Raw genomic sequence first — 23,969 nt, 5'->3', positions numbered from 1 at the left:
CACAAGTCATACTCATGTCATGTCATGTCGTGTCAAGACAAACTTGGTCAAGTTAGTTGGTCAAGTCAATCATAGTCTATACGAGTCCCTTGGCAAATTTTATTTTGCAGGTATCAATTACAGCCCACGTCCGAGGACAAGCAGACCATCGATAGCCCACATTCTGGGACAAGCGGACCATTTACAGCCCACGTTCGGGGACAAGCGAACCAGCTAAAGCCTACGTCCGGGGACAAGCGGACCATCTATAGCCCACGTCCGGGGACAAGCGGACCATTTACAGCCTACGTCCGGGGACAAGCGGACCATCTACAGTCCACGTTCGGGGACAAGCGAACCATTTACAGCCCACGTTCAAGGACAAGCGAACCTTCTACAACCCACGTCCGGGAACAAGTGGACCATCTACAGCCCACGTTCGGGAACAAGAAAACATTTTACAACCCACGTTCGGGGATAAGCAAACCAATTACATCCCACGTTCGGGGACAAGTGGACCATCTACAGTCCACGTTCGGGGACAATCGAACCACTATCATTTCAGGACGCAAGGTTCTTGATACACAGAGACTTGCAATCTCATCATCTGTCGACTTTCCTCGAGCATGGAAAGTATTATCCGGTGGATTTCTTCAAGCATAGAAAACTGCCAAATTCATATGTCGACTTTCCTTAATTAAGCATGAAAAGTATCATCTGGTAGATTTCTTCAAGCATAGAAAGCTATCAAACTCGTCAATAGGCTTTCCTTGGGCATGGAAAGCATTTCAACAAACGTCATCCAGTGTATTCCTTCAAGCATAGGAAGCTACCAAACTCATTTGTCACCGATAAACTAGTGTCAGATAAGCATTCTATCCCTTTACTCTTTTATCTGTAGAACTAACGTTTTTCTGCAAGTATCGGCGTATACAGAGTGATTTAGGATCGCAGAACATCTTAAATCATTCTCCGTCTCTATCGATTACTTTGACTATCATTTTTTAAACTGATGTTTCTACAAACTCAATCAAAGTGGGGGCTTTTGTAGACACCTAAAAATGTCTCCCCAAAACCAAACCCGATGATGAACACCTTTCACTGCTATTATTGGTCGGGTTGAGTATTTAATATTTGGAGTTCTTAAATGCATGTTCTATCCAATATATTTCATAAACCAATCCAATTTCTAGCTCATTTCCCTAAACCATAACATATTTTCCACTTTTCGTATCCACATCACAAAATCGAGCTGAACTAATTTTATGGATATATAATTTTGATCCAATTATTATTTGGTTTTATAGGCCTTGAAATAAGATTTCGAACCATATATCATAAGCCCAATTCCGAGCTATAACGAAGAAGATATGAGCCAAACACTAAACTCGGCCCAAAACCAACACCCTTCCACTAAAACGACCATATCTTAAAATCTATAAATAATTTTACATGATTATAATTTTATTTGAAAATAGACTTGATAAGCTTTCTAATGATATATTTTATGTCTTATTCCAAGTTACGGATCAAAAGTTATCACAATTTTAAAAACGGGTATAAAACTGGAATTACCGCGCACAATGCAAAAGCACCGTGTCACGGCGCTTGATGACGTGGCACGGTGCCTGGTGCCATGACACAGTACTTTACATCGTGTCACGGTGCTATTTTTAAAGCTTTTTTTGCGTCAAATTCCATCGTGGCATGGTACTTATCGCCGTGACACGGTACCTGTTTCCGTAATATGGTACCTGCTGCCGTGACGGTATTTCTCACCGTGTCACGGTGCCTTTTCCGTGTAATTTCCGCGTTGTCTTATATCGTGACACGGTGTAATGTACCGTGCCACGGTGGACACTGTCATGTCACGGTACGTGGGTCGTGTCGGGAATTTTCTCGTGTCTTTTCCGCGTAAACCCTTCACGCGCTTTCACTTCCTGTAGGTCAAATATGTCCCGCGTCACTCCGATTTTCCCCGCATCATGGGATTTTCCCCCGTCTGACGGTGCCTTCCCCCGTCTGAAGGTGACTGGCATCGTGTCACGGTGTTCTCTGTCGTGTCGCGGTGTTCTCTGTCGTGTCGCGGTGTTAATTTTTAGTGTTTTTTTTTATGGTTTTAGGGTTCCTTGTGTTCCCTCTACTAATTTTCCTTATAAATACCCCCCTCCTTTCTGCAGTTCGGGACATCAAATCCTTCTCTCTTTCTCTCTTTTACACCAAAAATCATTCTCTTTTCTTTCTCTCATATTCTAAGCCTCAAACCTATGTTCCTAATTACATCATTCTTCCCCTAAGCACTCCAAGGAGTCCATACAACACCCGAGGTTCCGTCCTTAAACCAAGGCGTGAAAGGTACCAATAACTAAGGGTTTGGACCAAATAAAGTCTACATTTATTTAATTTAATTTCCATTTGATTTATATTTTTTATTGAAATTACTAACAATTTATTCATGATGTAGCAATTTAAAGGAACGCGCGGAATGTGAGTAACTAATTAATTTAATTACTCTTATTTTAATTTCTTATTGCTAGTATCATGATTAGGTTATTTTATATTTGATTTACTAACACTATTATTGTTGAATTGCTTCCAATATTGATGTTTATTTTATTATATTTATTAATCACCATATTGCATGTTAAAAGTAATATGTAATTGAAAATCACGCCTAATAAGATGATTTGGACAACCGGTTTAGGTTCCTTTTTAATCTTGTTATTAATCGAAGTGATCATTAATATTTTAGAATAATATGTTGCATTAATATTAAACCAATTTATCTTAATAATAGTTTAGAGCAAATTGAATATTTTGTTTGTATGCCTTTGAGATCGCAGGAATAATTTTTCACTATAATAATCGAGTAGAGGCTAATACGGGCGAATGTTACTCCATGACACACTTCGTACCATCATCCCCGATCGTCATTTCATGGTTCCGAACCATATGGAGTTAGTAATCTCATAGATTATGAATGGGGTGTAACCTTCACGGGTCCCTTAATCGTGGTTGCCTTTTATGATCCGTGAACGGTTTACAAGTTCCTTAAAAACTTGTTGGCGGCTCCCTACTTTGCTTTGTCCCTAATCGTAATGTCAATTCCCACTTTATATGAGTGCCAAGCATATTCACAACATGCTTTTACGTAGGCGCACTTCGAACGACGCCTACAGAGCTCTACCGTTGGAACACCTTTACCTTCCTTGGTTGAGGCCTCTTGCAAAGCTTCTTGGCTTGAGAACTTCATGCACATTTTTTTCATCACTTCCTTCCAAGCTTTCATCAATGACTCTTTCAAGGAAATTCATTTCTTTGCCATGATCACCTATCTTTTCTTTGTTCAACAAAACACACTCAAGAGGATCATTAGAGGCGAGCAAGTGCATTTGCATGGAATTCAGAATGTCATCTAAAATTTTGATTCTCATACAAGTCTCTAAAGAAGAAGGGTATTTTATACTCTCATTCATATCAAACTCAATCTCTTCTTCCCCCACCTTTAGAGAAATTTTAGCACTCTTGACATCAATCATAGCTCCCGATGTTGCAAGGAAGGGTCTACCAAGAATGATGGGAATATTGGAATATTCGTCCATATCAAGCACAAAAAATCCACCGGGATCACAAACTTCCCTGCCCTTAAGGGAACATCCTTTACCTTACCTTTGTGGGATTTTAATAGGCCTATCGGCTAATTGTAAGGTAATGTTGGTAGGTGAGAGTTCTCCTAGCTCAAGTCTTTGATAGACCGAGTATGGCATAAGGCTAACACTAGCTCCTAGGTCACACAAGACATTATCAATTTGTGTCTTGTTAATAGCACAAGGGATAGAAAAATTCCCAGGATCCTTCAACTTAGGCGGCGTCTTGTTCATTATGGTGGCACTACAATTCTCGGTCAAACTAACCGTTTCCGCCATATCACAAGTTCTTCTCCCACTCAAGATTTCCTTAAGGAATTTTGCATAATTCGTCATTTGGTCAATGACATCGGTAAATGGGAGGGTAAGATGAAGTTACCTAAGCATCTATATGAATTTGCCAAATTTTTCATCTATCTAATTTGTGCCTATTAAACTTTTGGGGGTATGGGAGCTTAGGTTTGATAACTTCTCTCACTTTCTCTTTCACTTTCTCAACTTATTTCTCATCAACTTTCTCAATCAATGGACTCTCATCTCCTTCATTCAATTCTCAATCGGATCATTGTTGTGACTCTCCTTAACATCACTCTTCTTAGAAACTCCACTCTCAAGAATCCTACCACTCCTAGTCACAATTGCATTCATAGAACTCTTAGGATCTATACCTTGTGAAGTCAAAGAAGAAAGATTTGCAAACTCTTTCAACATACAAGCCAATTGAGAAATTTGGTTCTCTAACCCCTTACTATAAGTCATCATGTCATTAATCTTCTCATTACTAAGAGTTATATGAGTATTCAGCACCTTGGTTTGGTTCTCAAAGAAATTATCTAACCAACTCCTAGATGAACATGGTTGATCATAGAAACTATCATTTTGGCCTCGGGTCTTTGGAATAAATCCAAGTGGGGTACCTCTTTGAGTATTGTTTTGAAAATTCCCCCTACTTTGATTACTCCAATTACCCCTACCTTGATTTTGGCCATGATTTTGATTATGGTTACCATAACCTTGGTTATGATCTCCATATCCTTGGCCATGACTTTGACCATTATAACCATGGTTGTTATAGTTACCACGAAACCCTTGGGTTCTTTGGTTTCCATAACCACTATTTTGGTTATAATTATCATAGTTCTCGTGGTTGTGATAATTCCTATTCCCAACATTCCTTTGAACATCAAATCTAGGTCCAAAATCATTATTAGCAACATAATTCACTTGCTCACTCCCATTTCCATCATATTCATCATTTCTATCACAAGAAACATTAGGAAAAAAAGAAGCATCATGATAATTCATTCCACATAGATCACAAAACCAACATTCACTAATCATACAACAAGAAGAGGGAAGAGTGTTAGGGTAAGGAGGTGTACCTCTCCCCTAAATTTGGGAGGGAAGAATCGATACTTGTGAAGTTGCACTCTCGAGCTTAACCTTGATAGATACTACCTCTTTCCCTAAATCCGAAATTTGCGTGGACAATTTGTTGATAGCATTGAGTTGATCAATTGAGCATCCCGTGCAGCTACTCTTGTTTGTCGGCTCTTTCTCACCCTCTTGCCAATCCATGTAGCGTCTCACTACATCCTCAATAATATCAACAACTTCTTCTCAGTCTTGTTCATTATTGGGCCTCCGGCTCCGACATCAAGACTTGACCTCCCTTGAGGACTCAAACCACCATAAAATATTTGAATGATTTGGTAACTGGGGATTCCATGGTGAGGACACTCTCATTGATATTCCTTGTACATCTCCCATGCTTCATAGAGGCTTTCACTAGTCCTTTGCTTCAAACCTTCATCAAAGCTTTAGCCTCCGCCGTTTTCTTTTGAGGGAAGAAACGGGAAAGAAAATCTTTAGTGACTTCACCCCAAGTTCTCAAGGAATTAGGCTTCACTTCCTTGTCTAGCCACTTCTGAGCTCTTTCAATTAGAGAGAGATGAAATAGCTTGAGCCTTATGAATTCTTGTGCGACCCCCCTCACGAAATAGCTTGAGCCTTATGAATTTGAGTACTGTGAGGGAAGATAGACAATGCAATCAAAAGAGCTCAATAAGCAATCTCCCAGAGGTCTAATTAGTGCCACTACGAAAGACTCTAACTAGGAACGTCACAAACCAAGCTCAATCGATAAATGTGAGCTACAAATCAATGGTCCGTATCAATGTAGACACATAATGCAATCTAGCATGAAGAACAAGGTTGATCACTCCTTCCAATCCATACACATGCACAAAATCAATCAACCAATTTAATCACAATACTAAATCAATAAAAAAAACCCCAATTAGCTAATGATCCATCACTAATACATGCTTCACCACATCCCTAGAAAGCAAACTACTCACAATCCATTAAAGAAATCAAGAACAAAGCTATACAATTCATTAAATTCATCAACATCATTCCAATCAAACTAATCCAATCAAACAATCAATAAACTTGAACAATCAACAAAACAATTGAAATCAAAAGCTAAAGATTGAATTAAAGTAAAGAGGATTCTTAAAAACTTGATCAAATCAAAGGATATGTACTTGAATTCAAACCAATTGCAACTATCATTAATCATCACCCATCAATCTTCAATGTTTCTCTCTCTAAAATCCAGAGTTTCTCTCTCTAAGAAAATCAAACCTAATTCTAATTCTAAGCTTTCAAATTCATTCCCCCCTCTAAAAAATGAAGAGAAAACTATAAATAGGAAAACTAACAAAGGAGAAAGTAGTTAGTTGTCCCAAAAGAACCCGTACAGGCGTGACCTTTACTTTGAAGATGCACGGCTGCGAGAAAAAGGGTTCGGAACAGGGAAAGCTACAGGCGCGCTTGCGACTGGGCACTGAGCCCGCGCCTAGGAGCAGGACATCTCTTTTCCCCTTCATCTTGATGCTCCTCGTGCGCTCCACTTGATGTGCTTGATGAACACGGAGCATGGAAACCCTAAAACACCTTGACAGTGGGTTCAACACCAGAATTGGTTCCCCCACGGCTTGAATGCACGGCTAAGGTCACTAGCTAGGAACTTTCACATCTCCATACTTGGGCTTCAAATGGAAGACACTAGCCATCCTAATCAATGAAAAACCCGGGAAGAGACCTCGGGAACAAACTTTTTCTAAAAATAAAAGAAAACAAACAAATAAAGGTAAAAAATGCGAAATAAACCAAGAAATGCATGAAAATAGAAATCTACTAAAGAAAATGCAAACTAAAGAAATAAAGGGCAAAATTAAGGAAAAAGGAATAAAAAAAGTGGTACAAAAGAGAATGAAATTCACCCTAAAATTGATCAAATGAGTGCCATAAATGACACTCATAAAGCATCTGTTCTTCTATATTTCCTTATAGTTATTTTGGGGACGTAGATGAAGATTGACAATTTGTAAGTAAAATTAATAGCATACCTTTTATTTTTACAAGCTTATAAATTAATTGCATATATTAAAAGTTGGCGCTTAGGTGAAATGATTCCCACTTAAACCCTTGGAAACAGGCTTAAAGTCTGATTAACACACCAAAATTAAATTCTCAGCTTTTAATTTTTTATTCCCCTTCTAAGGCTAGCAAAGTTGACATGTTTGAATTAGTGGTGTACAAGTGTATCCCAAGCATTTCCCAAAGTTTGTGTTGTTCATTGCTCCATATAAAGTTCATGCTGTTTATGTAATACCCTTCATGATTGTTTTAAAGGAGTTTAATATACTACTCATACCAACAAGATGCATCATCTTTTTAGGGAGCTAATATGCTAAGATAGTCCACATTTAAGCGTGCTTTGTTGGGAGTAGTCTTTGGATGAGTGACAATCTGCGGAGTTTTTCTCAGGATGCGCATGAGTAAGGACAAAATGCACCGAAAGGACTTGTGTTGTTCTGTGGGGATAGTTGTTGGCCCTTGATGCGCATTTCGTGACAACATGCCTCTTCCTAATTTGTTTGGGGTCGAAGCTAAGGGTTACAATTTAGCGTACCCAAGTACTGATTTGTATTTTTCGAGTAAATAAAAAATTATACAATGATAAGATATGGACTATAACTATTTTATAAATAATACTTCCTGTGTCTCAAATTGGATAAGATGATTTTTTATTACCTTTGTTAATGTAAAAATTCAATTGAAATATTATATGTGATGTAAGAAAAAACTAAAGAATCGGTTGTGAAAAGTAAGGGCACAATGGTATTCGCAGTGTGAATAGAGGTATTTTGTTTTCTTAAATGGATGTAATGCAATATTAGTAAAACTTATTTAAAAGGAAAATAATGTAATAATTTAAAAAACAAAAGAAGTACTATAGTAACAATATTAAAAATTAATTAAGTACACATTAAAAAGAACCTAATTTAATATTGAGCAAAGCAAAGTTTATATAAAATGTAAAATGTGTAATCTAATTTAATACGGAGGGAGTATGAAATTGTGGTGATTAATGGTGTTCGTGATCTAGTTTTGTGTAGTTTAGGTTATACCCAAACCAAATCGTAATACGATTTGACATTTTCTCGAATCAAACCAAACCGTATTATACGTCAAACCAAACCAAATCAAATTACATTAAAACGGTTTGGTTCAGTGTCACAATATCATTTATTGATTTTTTTTTAACATTGATACTTTTATTGTTAAAATGGTTTGTAGCATCAAAGTTTTACTAGAAACTAAAAAAGTTGATAAAGTCAATTTATTAGCAAAACAAATCACAAAAGTCAATATTAGATCTATATTGGACATTTATTGTTTGTTTTAAATTATTAATAGAATATGTTTTAAAAAAACATTTTATTCAAAAAAAGATTTATTAGTAGAGCCTATGTTGGCATTGTTTTGAGTTTTATGTTTCATGTTTTTTTTAAATTAATAACCAAAAATAGGAAACAAGAAAAATGTGTTTCCGCTTCTATGTTAACAAATTTCAAAATTATTATGATTTTAATTAGTTTAATTAATTTTTGATACATTATATAATATATATCATGATTTTGAAAAACAATTAAAACAAAAAGTCACAACAATACCTAACGATAGGGGTGAGCGTAGTAGGGGACCCTGTAAAAATCTCAAGACCCGAAACTGGAACCTGTTGCACCAGGTTCCTAAAAATAGGAACCGAAACTGAAACCTGCAGATATTGGTTCCGATACATGGTACCCTGTCTTTCAAATTAAGCTTAATAGTTACTTGATAAATTGTTAAAAAAATGGATGTTCACAATAAAAGCTTACAACTTTAATACAGTACTACAAAATAACCAACCAACACTGATTGTCTAGAATCTTGAATACAAAATTACAAATATTTATATTAGTACCATTAATTAAATCTTATGATTAAGATGAAAAATGAATAAGAAGAGGGAGAGAGGTAGGTGACGACTTTTACACAAATTTGGCGTATGGCTTTTATATTTGGGCTTATATGATAGGTTTCACTTTCGCGTATCCTACAGGAAACCTGTACGAACAGTGTACCTTACAGATTTCAGGTCCAAAATTTTATTATCCGGAATCGGAACCTGCGGTTCAGCGATTCCTAATAGGTTCTGATTCCAGGGTAGGGGAACCTGAATTTTTGCTCACCCCTACTAACAAATCCATTGTGGTTTTGTTTTAAATTTTCTGAAAAAACCAAACCATAGATTTTATTCACAAACTAAACCATAATTTTAAAATCGTAAATCAAACCAAACTGCTAAAAAACGATTTGAATTACGGTTTGACCGCTTTGACGTGGTTTAAACCAAACAGATTTGATTTACGGTTTGACCACCTTGACCGGTTTAAACCAAACTCTGAACACCCCTAACGGTGATAAAACAACAAAAGAAGGGGAGAGAGACAGAAAGTGAAATCACGACCAGGAAAAAAGTAGTAGTAAAAAAAAACCGAGAAAAGGAAAAATAAGATTGAGAAAAAAAAAACAGAAAAAAAAAGCGATAGAAACTTCCATGGCCGCTCTGCTTACCATTGTTCTGGGCACTCTGATTGACTAGCGTTTCCTCTGTTGTTACAATTCCCTTGTATTTAGGTATTTTTGCCTTGTGATTTCCTCTTTATTCATGTTTTTATCGATCTCTTTGATAACTATATTAAATTTCGATTTTTCTTCTTCTCTTATTGCATTGATCTCTCTGTACAATGTTATGCCATCAATTTTTCGTCATGTTTTCTCAATTTGTTATCTTTTCTGTTTTGGGTGTTTAATTTTGACGCATTTGGTGGAATTGGGTTGTATATGAAAATGGCTTTGCTATTCAAATACTTTATGCTCCAGTTTATTGATATCACTAAGCTTCTTATAGATGCTGTAAGTCTTTGCAAATTTGCAAAATTATGGGTACCCAGAACATAATCTTCTGGGGTCATTGTGAGGATCAAAATTTGGGATGTTGTTATTTCCGAGTTTTGATCAAGGTTTTGTTGTTGGAATTTAGAATTATGGGTACCCAGAACATAATCTTCTGGGGTTACTCTTGGATGTTTGTTGAATTCGGGAAGAGGGGAGGGTTTTTGGATATTGAATTTGAAGAGTTGAAGCAAGAATGATGCGTGTTATTCATTACCATCTTTACACGTCCATAAGATGCAGAATTGTATCTTTCCTTTACCAATTAATATTATTATGGCGGTGCCGATTGTATCGTTCTTGATTAGCCTACAAATCAATAGATGCAAGGTTGCAATGTCAGCTGCCTAATTATTTTTTAAGACAGCCTTCAATGCATGCATGCTGTATTATGATAATATGTAGGTGAAAAGCATACAGAAATGAAGAAGACATGTTTTAGCATCATGCCATTCTTTGTTCAGAGGTCATTGCCAAATTAGAGGATTTTGAAATTCCCAGTTTTCTTATGCTCTTGTAAGTTCACTAATTCATATAAAGTACTCTCCTTTTCGACTAGATTTTCCTGCATAGTTTTTTTTTTTTTTTTTTTTTTTTTTTTTTGCCATTAGTAGCAGTTATAGTGATTACTACTCACGACTAGTGTCATGATCTATAACCTGATAGTTTAGTCCTTAATGATATCTGTACAATTTGCTGCCTGTGATATGCAGTTTCAGCAGTTTTTAACAATCTTATATGTTTGCAGATGTTTTCTTGTAAAGAGTCTTGGATTCTAGCTAATGGGTGCTCCTAAACAAAAGTGGACAGCAGAAGAAGAAGCAGCTCTAAAAGCTGGAGTACGCAAGCATGGGTCTGGTAAGTGGCAAACAATACTTAGAGATCCAGAGTTCAGCAATGTCCTATGCTCCCGTTCAAATGTGGATCTCAAGGTATGGTACTGAGCCCTTTTAGAGAATTGAAGCTTTGATTTATCTGAACATACTTTTACATTAGAGGCAAAGAAAATTCTATTTCAGCTTGAATGACTGTTCTTATCTTTTTGTATTGAATTTGTGCTAATATCAGAATTTCTTTATCGTTCTTGACAGGATAAGTGGAGAAATATTAATGTGACTTTGAGTGGCTTAGGATCTAGAGAAAAAGCTAGGCTAGCACTTAAGAGGAATCCACAAATCCCCAAACTTGATGACAAGCCTTCCGTGGTGAACCATGTTAGGAGTGATGAGGATGCTGTTGAAGATGAACTTGTTGGTACCCCTAGTGAGACAGTTCAGGTTGCTGATTCGAAGAAAACATATACAAGGTCATAGTCTTTTTGTCATTATGTTGATCTGTTCTTTATTTGTATATCTTGGTGTATAAAGTATGATGTTGTTATAACCAAATATGCTACCCCTCTTGCAGCCCGTATAAAATCTAAGACTGGACTAGTAACTTCTGTTCTGTATAGAGTTTAATGGTTAGTGCTGATATCCGTTCATCCCCGAATACATAATTGAGTTGGGTCTTTAATTCTTTATAATGGATACTTGACTACAATCACTTTTACAGTGTTTGTTTTAAAGGAGATGGAGGAAAGGATGGGAAATAGAGGGGTGAAGTATCTTTCATTTGGATAACAAATGAGGAAAGAAGGGAATTGGAGGGGAGAAAAATGGAGGAATTAAATGGTAAGAATTGATAGTGGAGAGATTTGGAACTTCCCTCCCCTCCCTTTCCCTTTCCCTTTCCCTTTTCCTCCCCCATCCCCTACCTCTCCTTTTCTATCCCTAAACAACTGTAAAACTCGATATATATCTAAAATCACATACTAAACGTGGGTACTTCTTGTTTTGAAACTCTATGTTTAGCCATTATCTGGCCCACCCAAGTTGCAAAAAGGGAATTGAAATTTACTACTTGTTTGGATAAGACTTGGTCCCTGTTCACTTAACCTCATTTTTGCTAAACTGAAATTATTTTTGATGAACTAAAATTATTTTTTGCTGAACTTAAATTACTTATATTAAATTGAAATTAATTTTATCGGGTTTTTCACCATATGCCCCTGCGTTTTTTGTTTATTCACCATTACCCATGACCTTTTTAAAATTCATCATATACCCTCGAATTTCCACAAAAATACACCATATACCCTTAATGACTTATAATTGTTAACTTTGTCAATCATTAGGGTTAATTGTGACCCGAAACCACCCTAAATACATTCATTTAACTCCGAAATCACCCACAATTCGTTTTTCCACCCCCAAAACCACCACAAATTTCTTTTCTTATCCTCAAAATTGATCATACAGACATGATTATGGATAGGACAAAGGAAAGGAGTGGTTTCGAGGATGGGGGAGAGATCTAAGGTGGTTTCGATGCATAATAAATCAAATTCCACTCATTTTGTTGTCATTAGGGATATATAGTGAATTTTTGTACAACACGGGGGTATATGGTGAATTTGAAAATTTTCATGTTTATACGGTGAATAAACAAAAAACTCAAGGGTATATGGTGAAAAAACCGTAATTTTATAGAACTAAGATTTTTTGTACTGATTCTCTAGTATATTTATTCTTAACAATTACTGATTTTTACTGGCTGAACCTAATTTCATTGAATATTATTTTTTAAGGTGAAGTGAACAGGTCTTAAAGAGGGAAGAGGAGGGGAGGGGTTGAGAAATACTATTCCCCTATATATTTTTGACAGAACGAGTTCCATGAACATGATTTTGTTTTTCCCCAATCACAACATATTTACAAATTTGTGATTATTGTGAATTTTACCTGCTTCTTGATTACTTTTGATGTATATATAAAATAATTGAGAAATTGACTTAGGCTCCAATCTTCCTTCCAAATCTTTCCAATTATGGAGCGAATTGTTTATATAGGATGAAGGAAAAATCTTTCCAGTTTTTTGTCCTCCATTTAACTCCTCCTTACAATCTGGAATCTGAACAAGGCACCCACTATCTTTCCCTTTAAATCTCTCTATTCAAACAAGCTGTTGGTGATACAAATTCTGGCAATTAAAACTAACGTGAAACATTGATTGACATAAGAGAAAGGATGAGAGGTGTATAGTTGCTAGGTCATTCTTTTGTGGGTTTATTCTTTTTTGTAGTGCCTAAAACAGATTTTGAGAGTTTGTAAAAGGGGTGATGAGTGTGAGTATGCTTTATGTGAGGCTGTGTTTAGGAAGCTATGCTAGCTTTAAGAGTTTACAGTCTGTTGATATGGTATGATTATTTAATATTTTGATAATGATTGTCATTCTGTATTTTGTTTTTGATTAGGCTGGATAACCTCATATTGGAGGCTATAACAACTCTTCAGGAGCCGAAAGGTTCTGACAGGAATGCAATTGCCATGTACATAGAGGTATTAGAGGCTATAACAACTTATCATTAGCTATACTCAGAAGTCATAATGACACTTTTATTTAGTTGCCATCTTCCAGTCTTTGGTTGCTGTCAAAGAAAACTGCTTTTTGACATACCTTGACGTCTTTTTATGCTTGTAACTGCTCAGTTATTGCATCCTATGGCAGTAGCTTTAACAATTTACTGTCAACTAGTTGTCAGTTTTGGCTTGCAACTGATGGATTTAAAATATTAAATTGCGATAGGTTTATGTTATTCACCTTCATAGTTGCTTTATTAAGGAAGAGTTATAATTTGTTTATGATTTTTGGAGCATTATCTATACGTGGATTCTCCGCTGATATCATTTAAGAATTAAGTAACTACTATTCTTGTTAGTTGTGGATCAAGAGTTTTCATGAAGTAGGGCTATCTGAATCCAAATATAGAACTAGTGCTTGTCACAGGGAGATATTTATTGCTTTCTCAAACATAAATAATTTGCTTTGAACACCAAAGAAGCTATTATTACATCAGACAAGCATATTCCAATTTATTATATTTTTTTTAGTGAACGAGAGGGGCAAGCCCCAAGAAACAAAAAACACTAGCCAACTAAAAAAAGAAAAGGTAGCAAAAATGAACAATTGGAAAAAGAAAATTACTAACTACTGAACTCCATAGCCGGCACTAGTCTTTATCCTTCAAAGCTTCCAGAACTGATCTAGCCCAAGCTACACCACTAATGTCCTCCCATAAAATAACATGAAGGTCCTACTGCACCGCCTCCAACAACAGTAATATCTGTTCCACATCGACTTTATGCTGCTGCTTTTTCTTCATCCTACTTTTTATTTTATTTTTTTTAAATTTTTATTTTTAATAATTATACTTTGACTTCTTTTTATTATTTTTTCATGTTCATGATGTATACAACTCTCCCAAAATTACCCAATTACTTTCATTGGAAAAAATAATGAATCGCCAAGAATGACCAAATTGATTAGAATACATGCTACCATCAACTTTTTAGCCTGAAGATGATTAATATTTTTCCCTCTTTCATTTTGTTTTCTTTCCTTTTCTTTTCTTTTTTACTTTTTTTTTGTACAATTTCATTTACTTTAATGTCCTCTCCCTCCTAAGTTCTAGTCATCCCTACTCTCCTGTCATTTACTGAAACATCATAAGCCAAGAACCGCTAAATCCACTTAGAATTAGCACACTTAAAATACAAGTGCGACACACTTTCATTTTCAAAAAAAAAAACAAAAAAAAAAAAATAATAATAAAAATTTAAAAAAAAAATTAAAAATAAAAAACAGATAGGATCACAAGGCACATGCCAAGCAGTCAGCCTGTCTTTGATAACCAGCTTATTCCAAACAGCAAGCCAAGGAATACAATGATATTAGGAGAAGCGTTATTATTACAAATAACCATCTTCCAATTAAATTTAGCTCCTTGAGGCCTGATCAAAGCATATAACTTTTGATACTCATTTTCCCCTGATGCACTCCAACTACCAATTTCATCAATTATTGCCCTGCATTTTAGAATTCTTTTTAGAACCCAACATTTTTTAGGAATAGGAGCAGACTAGAACTCTGTATATATGAAATAATGTATATGAACCCATTTAACCTACATATCTGCTTTGTGAGCAAGGACCCACATTACCTGGGTTATTGCAGCCTTGCTCCCATCACCAAGAGAAATAACATTCTATCCCCCACAAAACTCTAGGTATGCACACCAGATTCCAAGAAATCAGAGCCTTCTTAGAAGGGTTAGCTTTCCCTGTCCGAAGCAAGCATTGAATTCTAGCTTTAGTTTCCTGTAAAATTTTCTTAGGTGAATGAAGATTTGTGCGCAATATTCTGAATACCAAACAACTTTCCCTTTACCCAGCATAAGAAAGCAGCCTGTATGTCTAGCAATCAATCCTAGAAGTAACTTTCTCCACCAAAGGCCTACATGAGAAATAGTAAGTTTTTCAGAAGAGAGAAAAACCCCTAAATTTTTAAAAGGAATGGTTCCCTTTATCATCCATAGCACCTCTTACATTCTATCCTGATTAGCCTCCGAAAATCCACGAAATAAACTTATAACTCTTTCTTAAATTTGAAGAAAACCTGTACCCGTAAAGAACTTATGAAAAGCTACAAAAAGGGAGTAGAATGATTATCAATTCTAGAGAACTTTAGCAGATTTTCATATTCACCAGCAAACATCGTGTGAGTGATGTTTAGATTTTCACATCTTGGATGAAAGTTGAAATTTGGATTAAGTGTCAGCTCTTGCAAACACTTGGACAACTATTCCATTCCCTCCCCCCACTAGTTTATTCTTGCCACTTGACCATTTAAAGCAATGTTTGATTTGGTGGTCAATTACATGCGCAAATTTGGCTTACAGACCTTTAAGCAAAGTGTTCTTGTATCTGGCTGTTGAGGAGAGAAAGACAGCTAGGAAACTCCCAATTTATTACCGAATTGTATCTTTTCATAGGCAATAGCCCTATCATTGACAGTTATTTTGCTCTTTGTATCGTTTGTTATTTGAATGATTTTTATCTGGCAGCGTCTTGTTTATATTTCTTACATTTTTTTGTGGAAAGTGATTTAGATTTATTTTTTTTTTTTTAATTCTAGTTGGTGTCGGAAAGGCTTCTGACATTATTTTTCTTAATATACAACCAAAGCGTTGACTCACATCTTTCTTCTGCTAGGAGCGGTTTTGGGCACCTCCAAATTTCAGTAAATTATTGTCTTCAAAATTGAAGTTTATGGCATCAAATGGCCAGTTGATTAAGGTGAGGATGTTTGGAAGTAGGTTCTTGTTGAAAGACATGAGTCCACTTTGTTGTAGAAATTGCTGACAACAAGCATCATCGGTTCGTAAAATTTTAGCTGTTTGGTTGTCACCCTCTGGGTTGCTTTTAATGCATTTATATTTTTCTTAGCTTGGTATGATTGTGTAAAATAAGTGAGTTGACGTCAAGATTTTTATTTCATGTTTGGTATTGCCTCTGTTTAGGATATTTTTTGTTATTGTTTTTTTTTTTTTTTTTTTGGGGGGGGGGGAATACGACACCCTATGGATTGAGAGAATTGGAGCGAAAAGAAGAGAAGAGAAAATAAGGGATTCATCCTCGTTTCTTTGGATACCTTTACTTTGATAGTAGGGAAGGGAAATGGAAGGATTCATTTTCCCTCCCTCTTTAATAAACTAAATCCTTCCAATGTTGGAATGATTTGGAGGGAAAACTTAACCTAACTTTCTCCCTCTTTCCCTTTCCATTCTTTCCCCTTCTTCTTCTTCCCTCCCTTCCCTTTCTTTCCACTTTGCTATCCAAACATACCAAAAGTTTCAAATATCTGATTGAAACCTTTTATAGGACTGACTTGGAATTGCATCACTTGTTATATAATCGAAAGGTTTTTTCCTGAGCATTTACATCCACTTTTTCTTCATGTGATGTATCTTAGATTATTTTACAAGTGTACTGTTAATTAGCTCCTTTCCATGGACGGACATACTAATTGTGAGTATTGGTTTTAATTGTGCCAGGTTAAGCACAGGTATAGAATATCTGAGAGTTTACCTCCTTCTGAGACAAGAAAAGATTTATTGGATAGTAAATGCAAGGACCATGCTAAGCCAGAAAGCAAGGAACTTAAAATTTTTACGAGGTCAGAAGTTGTTGCAGAATTGGGGAAAATGAAGAGTTTGTCGTCTCATGAAGCTGCCGCTGCAGCAGCTCGAGCAGTTGCTGAAGCAGAAGTTGCTATTGTGGAAGCTGAGAAGGCTACAAGGGAGGCTGAGGCTGCAGAAGCTGAAGCAGAAGCTGCAAAAGTTTTTGCTGAGGCAGCAATCAAAGCGTTAAAGTGTCAAAATCTTCGTGCATGGTAAAGTTCAATCTTAGTTTGCTTATTATGCTTTTTTGGTAACTATGGTAAGCATTATTGGTTAGATGGTACATTTAGAAATGCTCTGTTAAACACTTAAACGCATGTTGCATGTCATACTACTTAGATACCTTTTGCTGTTTTAAAAATTTGTAGAGATTGTTAAATGCATAGTACTAATTGATTCAGTTGAATAAAGAGTATGTCTAATTGTTTAATTGATCATTTTGAATTTAATTAGTTTGCTCATCATCTAGTATTTATATTGTTCTTAGCGAACCCACAGTGGAGTTAGTTTGCAGGCAAAGGTCACTCTCAATCCTTTCTTATCTTTTTTTATTTATTTGTTATTATTATTATTTTTTATCAGTAAGCAGATGAATTTTATTCCTCATCAAAATGATGATACAACCAATCTCCTTGAGGAGAAAACTATATAGGCAAAGAGCCTAAAAAAACACCTATGCAAGTACTATACAACAGTTCACAAACGTAAACTCTATCCAAGAATTCTGCTTTACAGTATTCTTTACTATACCTATCCCTTCTAATCTACACTTTATCTTGTACTTTATACAATTTGCCACTCTAGGCAGTGGCGGATCCAGGAATTTGAACTAGGGTAGCACTAGACAATAATAATAATAATAATAATAATAATAATAATAATAATAATAATAAATAAGGAGTATAACATTGTTGTAACGTATCATAATATATAATCAGCCAAACATGGATATAATGCGTTGTGTAGTCGTATAATAATTAACAATCAAATTTAGACATTTATATTGACAAGTTCAATTATATTGTGTCTCGTCAAAAAAACAAAAAAAGTTCAATTATATTGTGGATATCAATTATAATATTATAAACTTTCTACCTGTTTATTTTTTATTTTGTCAAAGTTACATATGAATTTATAACGAAAACTTTGGTATAAATTTTTCCTTGTGCACATATGCTAACGTAAAACTTTGAATGAAAATATCTTTAGTAATTAATCTTATAATAATTGAATATTAAAGTAATAAATTTGACGATTCCAACAAGTACCCACATGAATTTATTTATTGTTATGTATAAATCACAAAATATTAGCTAAACTGAATTAGATAAATTGTACAAAAAGTCAAAAAGTTTCATTTATTTAAACACAGTTGGAGTATGATTTTTTATATTTATTTCAGTGTAAATTTTCATACGATTATAAATAACATTTAATAATGGCCAAATAAATGCAATAAATATTATGTAATGAAAATGAGAAGAATATAACAGAGAGAGTATTTCATATTACAAGGACTGTTTATAAAAAGTGTGAAAATGAAAAAAAAAATTATAAATGAAAATTCAATTGGGTTCAAAGCAAAAAAAATTGATGCTATGGGGTCTCGAACCCTGAACTTCTTAAACAAAGATTGTTCACCCATCCAACTCTCTAACCACTGAAGCAATGCTAGTCATTTAACATTATTACAAATTATAATATATATACAGATATAAGGGACGCTTTTCCAGGTTTTTTTTTTTTTTTTTTTTTTTCGTGGGGGTATCACTTGCCCCCCCGGGCGTCAATGTGGATCCGCCACTTACTCTAGGAATCCAAAGGACTTTCCTGTCCCATAAAGCAGCATTCCTTGCCCACCTGGTGTGATACACCCACTGCAAGAATACAAGTGTACAGAACACTTCTGTGAAAGCTGCTCCTTATTCTGCCTATTACTCTATAGACCGTACTCAGCTGAATGCTGTGAGGCCCTATACCAATCCACTGTCTGATTTCAGACCAAAGAGTCTTGCTGAACTTACACTCAAAGAACAGATGTCTATGACCCTTCACAGTCTCCCCACTCAAGAGACATGTCTTGTCTCTGAGAATGCAGCCTGTCTTCTAGTCTTCAGTCTGCCTTGAATAGCTAGCCATGCAATGAACTGATGCTTAGGCATGCATTTCTTTTCCCAAATGAATTTATCCCATCTGCATCTCTGCTGGGCATGCATCAGAAGATCAAAATGCTTGCCAATCTTATAATATTCCTGCATCTTGCCCAATCTATGCAGGAGCCACTACACTTTGTTTCCAACACAAGCTGCAATCTACTTTTGGCTGATAACTCATTCTATTTTGCCCCTTCAGGTAAACTGCATTCACCCACTTTACCCATAGGCTTTCCTGATTTTGAGCTATAGCCCAACCATGTTTCCTTAGAGCAGCAACATTCCAGATTTCAGCATTTTTAATGCCTAAAACCTCCTTTCTTATCTTTGAAGACATCTAAATTGGTTGAATTGCCAAATTTGTGTATTAAGTTCCCAATCTTCCCATAGATAAATTAATCATCTTTGGTGACAATTATTCCTAAAAATTGTTTAGATTTCACTAGAACTAGTTTATGTACATTATATATATAGGTTGGGATCTAATAAGAAGATTCTTAATTCAAGAGTAATTAATACCATACACATTCACAATGGAGCAGAAGCAAAAGTAATAGCTTCGCCCCACCTAATTACTTAGCAATTTCTCATTTCCCATATACCTTATGAGTAAAAGCTTAAAGGCACTTCAAAAGTTACAAAAATACCAAGGGGATGAAATGTAAGCAAAATTTATGGAAAATTGAAATTCTCAATCTTATGTGAAAATTGAAAGGCATTAACTTTTGTGATATGCTCTTAATTTTGATTTGTGAATAACTTGTTATGGTTTGAATTTTGAGGGACTAGGCGTTTAGGATTAACATAGTTCAAAATTCACTATAAATTGTCCAAAATTTACTAAAACTAGTCTCTCTTTGTTTTCTTTTATTTATCTTACCTAAAATCTTGACATTATTTACAATTTGAAGGAATCATTTAAATTATCCTAATCTATAAGATAAAATATAGTAAAGTTTGTTAAATCCGTCTCAACAAATGCTTTAAGAATTTATAATTTTTATAATTTGTAATGATACATAATTAGAGATGTTATGATGCGTATGTTAATCCAAAAATATATCATGGGATTACAGTGAACAGTGTTAAAGGACCAACCCAGCCAAAAGTTTAAGCTAATAGTTGAATCCTAAAATTGATTGATATACTATATCATGCCTCCTCATATGAAAGACCTTTGAGCTTGAAGTATGGTGGTTGCCGCATGAGTCTTGGCATAGGGTCCAATATCCAAAGTTAAATATTCCACTTGAAATGAGGGATTGATGTGCTTTGATATGTGATTGTTATGTCACTCCGGATATTGATGTCATGTAAAAGGGCCAACTCAACCAAAACTTAGCACAAATCTATTAGTTTGTGAGGTACTTCTTGGTGAATAGTTCAATAATTCAATTTGGCATTTATGGCGAGGTTTTAAGAAATTGGGAAAAGAGAAGTAGCATGTAAGGGATGGAAGGGCTTTACAAAAAGTTGGAAAAGTAAAACAAAATCGGAGGGGTTAATGTGCACTTGCTACCTTTTGTGAGATCATTGCACCATATGTTTTCTCTGTAATGTTAGAATTCATCCAATGTTAAATCATCATCTATGTTTGATATGCATGACTGCATGTACATGAAAAATAAGGACTGTGAGCTCTTTGATTCATCTTTTACCGATCTTCTTGAGGATTGTGTCAACTCTTTCTGGCCCATTGCTTGGAAAACTTAAACCAACATTCTAACACACACGCATGCACATCACGCCCACCTCTCACCTTGGTGGGGAGAGGCTTTTCTCCTGGTTCTGATTCTGACTATCAAATGTTTATTTGTGCAGCTGACATATCACATATGTTGCTGACTGGCTCGTCAACTAATGCTACTGTAAATGCCTGGCGCACAGAACAAATGGATCAACTTCTATGTTCCAATGCACTGTAGTATGCCATTGTGTTCATAATTATAGTTTAAAATGCTTCATCTCTTGTAAATTTTTGGTACTGATATCCATGTGTAGAAACAATTTGCTCAGTTTCAGAACCTTCTCTTATGGTTGAACCCAGAGTTTGATAGGATGTTTATAGGTTTGGAAAAACGGAATGAAATGAGGAACATAAAGTGCAAAGAGTTTCAAACTCCAAATTGAAAATCTTGTTTGTTTATTTATTAATTTATTTAAACTTTTTATTTTTATTTATTTATTTTTTTGTTTCAACCTGAGTTGTGGGCTAATTCATTGATTATAAAACAATAACTTTATGCTCTACAAAAACCATCACAAAATTAATGATTCAGGGACTCAGGGTAACTGTCCACCCAAATCGAAGGATTCCAGATACTATCATTTAAGGAAGGCAAGTAAGTAATTGAGCTCTACTGCCTTCTTCCTGTTTTCTCACTGACTTTCTTGCTTGCAGGTATAAGCTCTTATTGTGTCGTCGTTAATTACTCCTAGACCTCTAACAATACTAGTCCAAGAAACCAGAATCACCATCAATTTTGTGCATCTCAACACAGCGTAAGCTGCATGTAATAAAATCTTCACCATCAATTAGCGGGCGTGAAGAAGCATCTTTAAATGCCTCCAGTTAGCTTTCAATAACTTCAATCACATCAACAAGTAGCTTTATGTAATTATTGCATAAATCTTGAGAACACCATGACATGGTCCAAAATGGCATCATGTTACAGTATCTAAATTAATGCAAAGCTTTCATCAGTTCACCTATGCCAGCCTCCTTCCACGCATATAGAGAAGGAACATTCTTTTAAAGTGCAAAGATTGTACTCTCTCCATTTCAATATGATAGTCTCATATGGAATCAATCACATAAAATAAGAAAAAGGAGAATATTTGGAATCTAGCATTAAAGTAAAAAACAATTCACAAATAGTTTTGTCTTATTTAATTTTTTTTTAGGAAAGTTTTAGCCATAATTGCATAAATCAAAGGAGTAATTTCTTTACTTAGAATCATTTCATTAACTCACAATCAATTAATCTGAGCAATCAGAATTTATTATGTATAAAATAGGAAATAAAAACTAAATTAAAAGTAGAATATATTCAATATGGGTAGATCTTTTTGAAACGCTCAAAATAGTATATGGGACTAACAAATTGAAACGGAGGGAGTAGTATTGATCACATGGACATCCTCTATGTGCTTATGTTACCTCTGGTTGTTAGTTTTGCTCCTTTACGTGTGCACTATGAAAACACCTCATAATAAAATTCCCTTTTTATATTCAAACTCGATTATACAATTAGTTTGATTAAAACCCGCTTTTAATCATGCCAATAATAAAAGTGTGGTCCATATACAATATTAAATCATCACCAACTCCAACAATAAATCATTCCAAATAATCATGCCTCCTAATCAAATCATCAATTTGACCTCAATTCCACAAAACCAATTCAATCCAACCAATTTTTCATTAACTTAGAATAAAATAAAATAAAACATATCATGCTTCTACATGTTTAATAAGTACCGAGTACTTGTACATACCTCGAATAAGAGCACAAAATCGCTACAAGGATTTTGAATAAAATAAAAATGAGCTTTATTTTTTTTTAATTTTGATATGACCGAATCATAGAGTTTTCCTACGTATTCGTAATACGAAATCAGGTCTTTGCGTAGTTCTTTATTTTTTATTTTTTATTGTTGTAGGGAAATATTTCAAGCATTACCCCAAATTTGAACCCCACTGTGATCATACACTAAAGTACGGTGGCGTCCAAAGGGAAAGAAGATAGATCAAAAGAGTCGCCAACAAGTTTTAGGAACTTGTAAACCGTTCACGAGGTGAAGATTACACCCCTTAACGATCCAGGAGATCATCAACTCCAATAGGTCTGGAACCAAAACTGGTAGTCCGGGGATGAAGGTACAAATCCAACCTAAAAGAGATTGAACCTGCCCTAATAATAGGCCTCTATTTATTCTGATCGTATTCATGTGCGCTTTCTGACTAACATGCAATCAACAAGATTAACCCTAAACTTGTTTATCTATGTTGGTTGAATATTAATGCACAAATAAAACTATTATTGGCGATAACTTGAATTATAATAATCAAATTAACCCTAAACAAGATTATTAATTATCTTATTAGGCGTGATTACAAGTACCAATTTCCTTTAAACATGCATAAAAGGCGTGATCAAGCAATAACAATAAATATAATCAAGCGACATAATAATCATCAAAACAATAATCATCATAATAATAATCATTATAACAATCATAATAATCATAATGTTAAAGCATACTAATAGCAAGATCCTAGGCATGATACTAACAAGATTAATAACAAACCCTGGCATGTCACTAAACAATAAAAATCAAAACTTTAACCCTAACACGATACTAACATGATATTAGGAAAGAAGATAAGAAGTATCACAGAAATCACAATTGATTTAAGAAACTTATTCTTTACCCTAAACATGATACTAGGAAGATCAAAACATCCTAACATGATACTAGGAATCAAACATCCTAACATGATACTAGGAAGATCAAAATAATAACCTAAACATGATTTCTATATCAAAATATCAATAAATCAACTAAAGCACTTACTTGGATGCCTCGTATCTCTTTCTAACAACAAAATACACGCGTTAGTAACTTCAAGGAAAATAAAAATCAAAATAATCAAATTAAATAATTGAAAGAGAGATTTTAAAGAAAGTTTAGACTAGATTTGGGACCAAACCCTCAAAAATTAAAACCTTTCACGTTTTGGGCGAAAACAACTTTGAACTTGGCTAGGTGTTT

General features: G+C 34.9%; 2 protein-coding genes across 5 annotated transcripts; one reads left to right on the top strand and one right to left on the bottom strand.

The window, feature by feature from the left end:
- Window positions 1-3,179: 3,179 nt before the first annotated feature.
- Window positions 3,180-3,962, bottom strand: LOC110712730. Its single transcript, XM_021891183.1, has 2 exons — window positions 3,649-3,962; window positions 3,180-3,543 (listed from the first exon to the last, which is right to left on the bottom strand). Exons 1-2 carry the CDS (start codon window positions 3,960-3,962, stop codon window positions 3,180-3,182), a joined length of 678 nt encoding a protein of 225 aa, XP_021746875.1.
- A 5,496-nt stretch (window positions 3,963-9,458) lies between these two features.
- LOC110712645 (single myb histone 6-like) lies at window positions 9,459-21,339 on the top strand. Of its 4 annotated transcripts, XM_021891115.1 has the most exons (9): window positions 9,460-9,662; window positions 10,386-10,496; window positions 10,729-10,912; window positions 11,072-11,286; window positions 13,276-13,360; window positions 16,073-16,156; window positions 16,915-17,252; window positions 19,317-19,392; window positions 21,015-21,339. In XM_021891115.1, the coding sequence occupies exons 3-9, from the start codon at window positions 10,763-10,765 to the stop codon at window positions 21,036-21,038; spliced, it is 972 nt and encodes a 323-aa protein (XP_021746807.1). In that variant the 5' UTR covers window positions 9,460-9,662; window positions 10,386-10,496; window positions 10,729-10,762; the 3' UTR covers window positions 21,039-21,339. The 4 variants fall into 4 exon arrangements, with proteins under 4 accessions (XP_021746808.1, XP_021746807.1, XP_021746806.1 ...); XM_021891114.1 differs by lacking the exon at window positions 10,386-10,496 and having other exon boundaries at window positions 9,461-9,662; XM_021891116.1 differs by lacking the exons at window positions 10,386-10,496; window positions 16,073-16,156 and having other exon boundaries at window positions 9,459-9,662.
- Window positions 21,340-23,969: the final 2,630 nt, after the last annotated feature.

The sequence above is a fragment of the Chenopodium quinoa genome, unplaced genomic scaffold (assembly GCF_001683475.1).
Source record: "Chenopodium quinoa cultivar QQ74 unplaced genomic scaffold, ASM168347v1, whole genome shotgun sequence".
NCBI classification, from domain to species: domain Eukaryota; kingdom Viridiplantae; phylum Streptophyta; class Magnoliopsida; order Caryophyllales; family Amaranthaceae; genus Chenopodium; species Chenopodium quinoa.
The sequence above is the reverse complement of the archived record's forward strand: the minus strand, read 5'-3'. Positions and strand labels throughout refer to the sequence as shown.

What these genes read in the sequence shown, in the direction of transcription:
- LOC110712645 (XM_021891115.1), top strand. Translation starts at nt 10,763, where the DNA reads ATGGGTGCTCCTAAACAAAAGTGGACAGCAGAAGAAGAAGCAGCTCTA. An exon ending in GTTCAAATGTGGATCTCAAG is followed by an intron (nt 10,913 to 11,071) that starts GTATGGTACTGA and finishes CGTTCTTGACAG; the next exon opens with GATAAGTGGAGAAATATTAA. An exon ending in TGTCAAAATCTTCGTGCATG is followed by an intron (nt 17,253 to 19,316) that starts GTAAAGTTCAAT and finishes CAATCTATGCAG; the next exon opens with GAGCCACTACACTTTGTTTC.
- LOC110712730 (XM_021891183.1), bottom strand. Translation starts at nt 3,962, where the DNA reads ATGACGAATTATGCAAAATTCCTTAAGGAAATCTTGAGTGGGAGAAGA. An exon ending in CCTATTAAAATCCCACAAAG is followed by an intron (nt 3,544 to 3,648) that starts GTAAGGTAAAGG and finishes CATTCTTGGTAG; the next exon opens with ACCCTTCCTTGCAACATCGG.